General features: G+C 44.2%; 1 protein-coding gene across 1 annotated transcript in view; it reads left to right on the forward strand.

Moving 5' to 3' along the window:
* LOC135376496 (galactoside alpha-(1,2)-fucosyltransferase 2-like) overlaps positions 1–9,229 on the forward strand; it is a 76,519-nt gene extending 67,290 nt beyond the window's left edge. Inside the window, exons 2-3 of the mRNA XM_064609006.1 lie at positions 7,058–7,221; positions 7,874–9,229. Of these exons, the coding sequence (XP_064465076.1) occupies positions 7,058–7,221; positions 7,874–8,793 (1,084 nt within the window). The 3' untranslated portion in view covers positions 8,794–9,229. The remainder of the gene's footprint in view (positions 1–7,057; positions 7,222–7,873) is intronic.
* The last annotated feature ends 273 nt before the right edge of the window (positions 9,230–9,502 follow it).

Genomic DNA, 9,502 nt, shown 5'->3' on the forward strand with positions numbered 1-9,502 from the left:
CGTACACCACTAAGTAAGGACGTGCCGGGAATGCCAACGACGAAAAACGCCGCCGGTACGACCTCCTGGGTACCTTCAGCCAATCGCACCGCCATCGGCGCCGTTCGAGCAGATTGGGATGGATCTTCTCGGGCCCTTCCCACGTTCGTCTTCCCTTCCCACGTTCGTTGGATAATCGTCGCCACCCACCACCTGACACGCTATGCTGAGACTAAGGCACTTCCACAGGGCACAGCAACAGAAGTGGCGAAGTTCTTCATCGAGAACATCGTACTACGGCACGGAGCTCCGACCGCCTTAATCACCGATAGGGGAACGGCATTTACAAGCAGGCTAACACAAGAAATCCTTCGACTCAGTCGTTTCTGTTCTTCCAGGCCGTTGAGCAGGGGTTATCCGGCACCTCCACCAGATATGTCACCAAGCGAAATGGGTCGTCGAGTCGTCAAATAAACAGCGAACGGTTTATTAGACTACTTGGTAGCAAAACACAAGAGTGATAGCTCTCTGAACACAACTGAGTCCAAAGAATGGAATGCTCCAGCCTGGAGCGCACAAGCATTTAAGCGTCTAGAACAGCACGTGCGTTTGCCAGAGAGGAGGCGAGTTGTCTGGAAGCTTCTTGCTTCTTCTTCAGCACGCGCCGGGATGAGATATACCGTTTCGTACCTGCCCTGGAAGTTTCTCGAAGATGATTCGTGGCAATATTCACATGTTTCCATTAAGTGAATGAGCTAATGCAACTAAATTTATCTCATGGTCATGCATTGTGTTTACCTGGAAGTCACATTTTTAAGGCTTGTCATTTTTTTTGTCTAGATGAAGATTTATGTGAGCCTTGTATGAAATAATGGACACATATCAACATGTATGCAGCTTGTGCACATTAAAACCATCCATGTAGAGTCAAATGCATGTTTTTTTTAAGTATTCTAGCCTATTCACGGTTGCTCTTTGCTTCTTGCAGGTCAACTCATTCCAGAAGCAAGAATTGTACCATTGTAAAGCGAAAGGAAATAAACTGACGTCGACTGAGATAGGTGTTCCTTCTTGGCCAGTGACTGTAGGATGACTCCTAGAAACGTCACAACAAAGCCGACGTTCATCTAGCTCTCCACAAGTAGCTAACTCCACATAGTAGCCTGTTGCTTCACAGCAACATCAACACCACCTTTGGCATGTACACATTACACAATATGCTGCATTGTGCCGTGGTATGATAACATACTGATTGTCTCACAATATGTGTATATATATGATAATGGCCCTAAGGGCACACTGCATGGCTTATACCCTCTGGAATGTATATCCACACCTGGCTGCAACATTGCATGTCAATGCACGTTACCATACACATTTTGACTTTTGGCCGTTATGAGACTGCCTTCGGCCGTATTGAGACTTTGGCCGTGATGAGACACTTGGGGATAAAAGAATTATCGGCCGTATTAAGACTTTCGGCCGTATTGAGACATAGGCCGTAATGAGACTTCGGCCGTAATGCGATAAAATCTTTTGCACGGCGAACAAAGGGAGGCCTTCTGAGGAAGATAAGGAACACACACACACACACACATACATTGGATGGTGAAGAAGATAAGGAAAAGCTCCGGGTCACTGGGGATTCCCCGCTGAAGTCTCCGCTGAACGAAAGGTCTGGTGTAATGTGAAGTACCCTGTGAAAACCAAGGATTGTCTAAAAATATAGTACTGAAGTTTCCGGGTAATAATCAGCGCATTATGAGACGGAAATCGTGCTCCGAGACCTCGTCGCGCGTCAAGTTCCTTTCATTTTATCTTGTTCATTTATACATAAAGATGGAGTTCAAGGAGCTATTCCGGAATCCTAAGCTGTTTGGAGAAGGCATTTGATTGAAGACCGCTTGGTCGCAAGCCGTTCGATCGAAAGCCGGTTGATCGATACCATTTGTCCGAAAGACGTTTTTTCGAAGGGAGTTCGAAGCTCGCAGCGTGTCCTTAGCACCTCTTTTTCTGTAACCTTTGAATCGAACATATGGAGTATGAGGCAATCAATGTCATCTCCTTTTTTGTTTGTTTGTTCGTTTGTTTCTTGCTTTTTATTTTCGCTAAAGAGGGGAGACCACTGGTTATTTGCAGACCTTTGTCATTCACGAACAGCACAGACTTATTCTGGCTTTTAACTCTCTCCCATCCGAAAGGAAATAAAATTGAATAAAATTGAATTGAATTGAATAGAACAATGCGGAAGTATCCCGCGTAGCAGTAGGACACATACCGAAGAAAATGTCTTCAAGTTGGGAGCAGCCAATAGTCTGTGCTTCTTCTGGGCACCCTTTTCATTGCTGGGATCCGAGATGGGATAGTGATATGTGCACGAGAGGCACTCGAAGTCTGAATGCTAAGAAGGAAATTTCTCCATAGTATAAAATACAGATATTGTATTAACAGCCATATAAAAATTTAGTTCAATCTTGTTTAGAGTATGCATCTGCTCCAAACGAAGCAATAAAAAAATCAATCAGACGTTTCGATCAAACGGTGTTCGGTCAACTGGCTTTCGACCAAATGTCCCGCGTTCGATCAAACGGCTTTCGTTCTTGCGGAGACGATTTCTCCGAGGGACTCTTTTCCTTGGGGACGGTTCTTCCTGGGGAAATTTTTTTGGGGGGAGGAAAATCCGGCATCTCGGGCGAGCTTTGATTATATGAAACGACTTCTCCGTGATCATTCCTTCATTGGGCCACTATCGCTCATATTCATCTCTGGAAACCCCAATTTTGTAATTGCATCTGTGTTGCCCTTCAAGAATAGTGATTTTCCTAAAATACGCATAAATTTGGCTCACATGGTGTCCAGTTCTTCAGCTTTTCCACGACCGAATTTCACGTTTTCAAGTTTGGATTGAATTAACTGAGACCTCAGCATCCAGCACAACGAAATCTGGAGTAAAAATTTACGCTTCAGAAGTTCTTCTAAAAAAGAAAAGAAGGCATATATTATCTTGTCCCACATAATAAGAAGGCCGAACTGCACTTTTTTGCAACACTCAAACAAGAACCTGTTATGTTGTCAGGTGACCATTGTTATTTCGACTCTGTGTCCTTCTATTTTTTGTCGAATCGTTCCTCTTGCCGTCCAGGAAAACAAAACAAAAAAAGACTGTGTGGGGAATATCGCGACTCGCGCTGCGCAGAGATGGGCATAAATACATTTTTTGAGTATTTAAATATAAATACAAAATACTTTGTTGAAAGGGGTATTTAAATACTGTTCATAAATACTTTTGAACGTGAGTATTTAAATACAAAAATGTAAATACAGTATTTAAATACTAGCTACTACCATAAATACTGTGAGGAAAATGTCATTTGAAAATTACAGAAATAACGATGACTATAACAACAAATCAGCAACGAACAATAGCATTTATTTGTTAGATTATCGTGCCGGTTTTAATATTAGAAGTTTCTCGAAGACTGCATCTTTAGGCATCTTCTGTTTGGCCGTTCAATCAGATTCGAAAAGGAGAACAGCATCTCCACAGGTGGCGATGAACAAATGCTTGTATTAAATTTGACGAAGATATTTCATAAAACAAGGTAATTGGGCAGTCGCGACCGTTGTCCGCAACAACAGTGACAAACTTGCCAAATGGTTTGTCGCATGCGCATGCTAGCGCAAACACGGCATAACTGCACCCCAAGCTCGTCCTTCTTCCCGAAAGGTTAAATGCGAGAGGACTTTAAGATATATGAGTCAGTATATACTGTATTTAGGAGTATTTATAAGGTATATACAAGAATAAATACTCGAAAATTGGTATTTAAATATAATTATAAATAAATTTTCCAAGTCTGTATTTAAATATAAAATCTAAATACATGTAGTTATATACTAAATAGTATTTGAATTACAATGTATTTAAATACTGCCCATCCCTGGCGCTGCGAGGCCTTGCCGCTCGACCTTTTCATATCTTCTTTGGTTGGTTCCCGTGTTTCGATCCGAAGCCTTTATCGCCCTTCACCTCCTTTGTACGGTTTTGCAAACTGGCACACCAGAAGAGAGAGAGTCCACTGTCACTGGGGTTGTCGACTGACATCATTTTTTCTGAGCAGGTGTAACGCGAAAGAAAAAGAAGGGAGAACATGGGGGAAAGGAGCCTTTCAAATATGTGACTGAAGTTTCCGGGTAATAATAAGAAGTCTGTTCTACGATGGAAATTTTGAAAAGTCTTTTGCACCAACGCCTTGTAAATGAATTCAGATATTTGATAATGCTTACTTACCAGAAATATACATATCAAAATGTCATTTTTGCATGAATCATAGAGTTATTATCAAGGTAAATTGCACGTAAGCGAGTGCAGAAAAACAAAGGAATACCGTTTCGAGCACTAGATTTTCTAGACTGGCGTTGTAAGCGCTGTGTGTAGGCAATGTTTATAGCCTCATTTACAGCCGCTGGTAGATCCAGTTGAGAGCCTTCGAGATACTGGCATCCGTACTATCCGATCACACTTGTACGTCGGCATACAGTAAGTATGCACTAGTAAAACAATACGAAGAGCAACTAAAAATTCCATAATCAGTCAGTACAGGCGCCAGTGACTTATGAAAACAATAATTGTAGCATAAATATATAACAACAAAATAAAAATAAAGTACTCATATAGCAATAGGAGACAAGCAAAAAGACGTGAATGTGTCGAATGGAACTGCGGACCTTTCGTGGCAAAGTCCGACACTTTACCTCTCGACAAACAGCGCAGAGGACGCGGGCCGCCTTAAACTCGCGAGGTCAACCATGCACAATGGGGATCATTTCGGGAGTCGGAGGCGAACGGCGTGATAAGGACGGCGAGCTTGGGGTCATCTAGAATCGGGAAAATCGTGAATCGGAGTTGCTCCCCGACTGGTATGGCCTCTTAATTGTTACATTAACGTGGAATCACCGTTTATAGCTTATGCAGATTGAAACTTTGCACAAACCTCATAATGTACATCGATTAAGAACTACTGCCATAACTAGTTGCTGTGCTTCATTAATTTCCAGATAAAGCTCTATCGTAGAGAGGGCTGCCTCGGAAAGCCCGCCTCTATTCAGTATTTTATATCCTACAGCTATGTGGCGGACACCTCTGAGGTTGCAAGAACACAGCACCTATTCTCGTTATCATAGGGAGAAACTGGGAATTAATTTGGAATAGCAGCAAAACGTTACTCGAAGGCATGAAAGGGCATACAGAAAGATTTTGAAGACAGCGCGTAAGTATTGCAGGTAAACTTCTTGTACAGTAACAATGGCAGCATCAACGGAAAGTATGCAAGTGTTACTCGTATTCTGGGGGGGGGGGGGGCAGCAGCAACACCAGCCAGCACATCAGCAAGACGTTCATGCTGTTGTCAGAAACCTTTTCTTTATGTTTAGCGCATTTTTTAGGAAGCTTTTCATATCGAATCACATTCATATTTTTCTTCCTGGTAATGAGAATACGTTCGTCAGTTCGGAAATTCGCAGGTACCATTTCCGTATCTGCAGTACATGAAATATCAGACGTGCGTGGTTTTGAAGGCACCACATTTCGATTGACCACAAAAGGAAAAAAGAAAAACATGAACAAAAACATTCATCCTGGTCAAAATTTGAATAAGTCAGCTGCTTACTTGAACTGGACGGAACTGGTTTCAAGAAATATAGGACACTCGATACCCGCTACGCTCAGCGACTGCTAGTTCTTAATCGTTATGGATAATCAGATTAGTGCAGGGCTGTGAACAACGTCAAAGTTGAGCAAGTGGTTCAAGTGATTCAATTTAAAGATCAAAGCGTGTGTAATCTATTCGCTGTAGCCTGTTGCTGCTATCTTGTCTCAAAGGAGTAGTAACTGTCAAAGCAATAAAAGTGAGATCTTAAGCATGTAGTCTGGAATCATTCAGTAACTTGTAAAAAATACAAAATACCATGTGCAATAAATTATGTCTTTCTGCAGTATCTTCTCACTGCCAGTACACCTTGACGTAAGTGATCAAACGGAATTTATATTTGTATGTTCAGGTCAAGAACTGGTGTAGTTAGCGAGTACTGCAGGGAAACAGAATTTATTGCAACGGTGCTTCATTTTGGTGCATTTTTTTGTGTGCGGGTGGAAGGTTCCACCCACTCCCTGGGGCATCAAGTGATTCCCCTGATGGGGTCACTCGATGCCGGTAGGAGTCAAAACAGATCCCTGCCAATGGGAGTCAGATGACTCCTCTTGATGGCATCAAATGACCCCCCTGTCTTGATGGAGTCATAGTGACGTCAGGAGGTGGGTTTTATATGTGGCAGGGTTTGACTCCCCCTTTTTTTAGAGTGTAATAAATATGGACCAGCCACTCGACGTCATTGTGACATAATACTTGCGACGTTTCCAGACGGCCGATGACGCGAAAAGTATGCAGCGCCTCACTTTATCTCGCTAATGAACTCGCGAGTTTCGTACCCTTGACATGCTTTCTGTATTCGAAGACACAACTAATTCATGACGTACTCTTATGGATGGGGAAGTTACGTTGCCTCCCATCTAAGGCGGTCCTTCAAGTGTGCAGAAGCTGTCTTAGTTTCGTTGCAAGGTCTTATTTCTGGAAGTACAGATATAAAACAAACTAAACTGAAACTGAAACTAAGTGAGGCTCAATACCAATAGACCTCTACCTGTTTGTAAACAAATGACGTCATAATGTTCGACAGCGCCACGAGTTTGGTAGAGTTGAACTACGTTCAAAGCTAGTGGCGAACAAGGTAGCGCCCGAAAGCCACGGTCTTGAAGGGATTATGATGGTCTCTGAAAATGACGCGACCTTCGGTCCCACTTATCTTTCAATAGGAGGCAGCGAACAATTGCCCATTCGTGGAACTCAGCTCTCCCCTTCCCATCTGTTTTGGTTTCGGTGTGTCTACCAACGTCATGATGACGTTTCTCGGATAGAGGTTTATTCGCGCAGTGTACGATACGCTGCTAGGACAGACCGTCAATTGTGAAGTGCGTTTTGCACAAGATTTACTGATGCTTACACCTTTTATCTTCCTCCAGTGCCATAGGTGGAAGAACTGGATGGTTTAAATTTCCTGTTCTACTGGCGTGCCTGGCACTGGCGTACGTCGTTATCAAGGAGTACAAGGCAGGATGGCTTAGATCACCGGGAGACGGCACAGCGCAAGACCTTCATTCAACCAGACGTCGCTCTTCTATCAGAGGTATCTTCCACTAGTCTTCATAACATTACTTTGTACTAGTATTCACTGGTCGCTGGTGTGTTGATGGGAGGGTGGTTTTCCCTGGGTCAAAACGACCGACCCGCCTTTCTGAACAGGTGCCCCATGGCTTATGAAGTCCTCCCTCTCCTTCCTACTGTGTCTTCTGGCACCGGTCAAGTTCACAGTTACTTCGCAGTGGCAACACAGGATTAAAAACAGACACTTTAACTCCATTCCAGTTATACGAATAATTCACTGCTTGACTGTAACCGAAGGAGTCCAGGTCTCCAGGTCCCGCAGTACTCAGACTGGTTCAATGACACTTTTCCGCGCGACCTTTGCATTTGTGGCCGTCACCACAGACCTGCTTCGCTTCCTGGAAGATTCGGGCCTTGTGTCCGCCCTCTGACCAGGCTTTTTCGTGCGTGTGCTGCTCTGTTTTTCCTGTTTTAAATGTTAGTTTGCAGCTTTTTTTAATATCAAGCTGGCATGAGCCTTGATGAGATTTCCTCTTTTCTTTCTATTAAACATATTCTCCCTCGCGCCTTGCAGACTTTTGCAACGCGTGTTTCCTATACAAAATGCATTTTTTGTACTTTGACATTCGGTTTCAAAAACAAATATTCAATTTATCGACTTACTCGTATTCCAGGTATGATGACGGCGGTCAACGCAGGACGTCTCGGCAACCAGATGGGGTCTTACGCAGTCATGTATTCTTTGGCAAAACTCAACCGCTACGCTGCCTACATTCATCCACGGATGCACGCCCGACTAGCTCCTCTGTTCAAACTCAGCCTTCCAGTATTGGGAAATGAAATGCAAAACATTTCTTGGGTGAACTTCAGTGGCGCCGACATAATGTCCGAATCCTATAGCCACATGACTGAAGCACACATCAAGCTTCGTGGTTACTACAACTCCTGGACGTTTTTCCACCACATCAAGAACGAGATCCTCGAGCAGTTTACGTTCCACGAAAAGCTGAAATTCCGAGCCTGGTCCACTCTGGCTAAGATGCGAAAAGGGCGACGGAACCCTACTTTCATTGCAGTCCATGTTCGCAGGGGGGATTACATCAACTTGATGCCTAGGAAGTACCAGGGAGTACTCGCAGACAAGGAGTACTTCGAAAAAGCAATGGGGTACTTCAGGGGCCGGTACCAGGAGCCCGTGTTTGTGGTATCCAGTGACGGACTACAATGGTGCCGCGAAAATATCGACGCGTCCCGTGGAGATGTTTATTTTGCGAACGACTGGCACGTGTCTTCGCCGATAAAGGACCTGACCCTTCTGGCTCACTGTAATCATACTATAATGACCATCGGAACTTTTGGCTTTTGGGCTGCTTATTTAGCCGGCGGCGAAGTTGTCTACTTAACTAATTACACGCCTCCTGATTCGACCTGGTTGGGGTTCTTCAAGCCCTTCGCGAATTACTTGCCCGAATGGATCGGGATGGAATCTGGCACCCTGCCTCTCCAGAGTGAACACAACCTAGTCGTTAAACCCGTAAAGATGACTGCAACACCAAGGTCCAAACACAAGTCAGCTGCAATGAAAAAGGAATGACCTAGCTATCGGTAGCCAGAGCAAAGCACGCGTTAAGCGTGATGTAGAGTGCAATAACTTTGCTGTAGAGGGCGCAGCGATCTGCAACACAAGGACTATTCACTGTTACAGGACATCACGAGAGATCAACCAGTAGCAGCGGCATTTATGTTTGATGATTTCTGCTCCTCGTTAGCTACGTGGTCATATAGTGGCGGTAATAGCATTATGATTTACCGAGTTCTTTGCCTGCCATGTTGCCCTGGGGGTGGGCCGCCTTTCTGGGCAACTTTGCCAACATTTGACAAGGAACGTCCGAGGAAGGGCCAGAAACACAACCAGACAACACATCCTGTATCAGAACACGAGACATACTTCTCAAATGAAATATTTTGCGTGACGGTTTCTGAAGGTAGTATGCTCATATGACACAGGGGGTAAAAGATATATGTTCCAAGTGCCTTCCATGCTCCTTTAAAGCTCAGCTCCGCCGATTTTCGACTGCGACAGAATGGAGCCATGCTTGGGCTGTGCGTTCGTTTCCGCACAGGGAGCATACATGTGAAAAATTTTCACCCATTTGTTTGAAGTTTTTAAGAAAACAATTTTTAAAATTTCCCTGGCACGGCGGTCCTGTGGTCGGCAAACCCTGACCAATCCCGGCTTCGTCCTGGCTTAGCCGCGCTCGTGGCTTGGCTAACGCCAAATCGTCGATGCGATGGCGGAGATC

This window comes from Ornithodoros turicata, unplaced genomic scaffold (genome assembly GCF_037126465.1).
Source record: "Ornithodoros turicata isolate Travis unplaced genomic scaffold, ASM3712646v1 ctg00001136.1, whole genome shotgun sequence".
Taxonomy (NCBI): Eukaryota; Metazoa; Arthropoda; class Arachnida; order Ixodida; family Argasidae; genus Ornithodoros; species Ornithodoros turicata.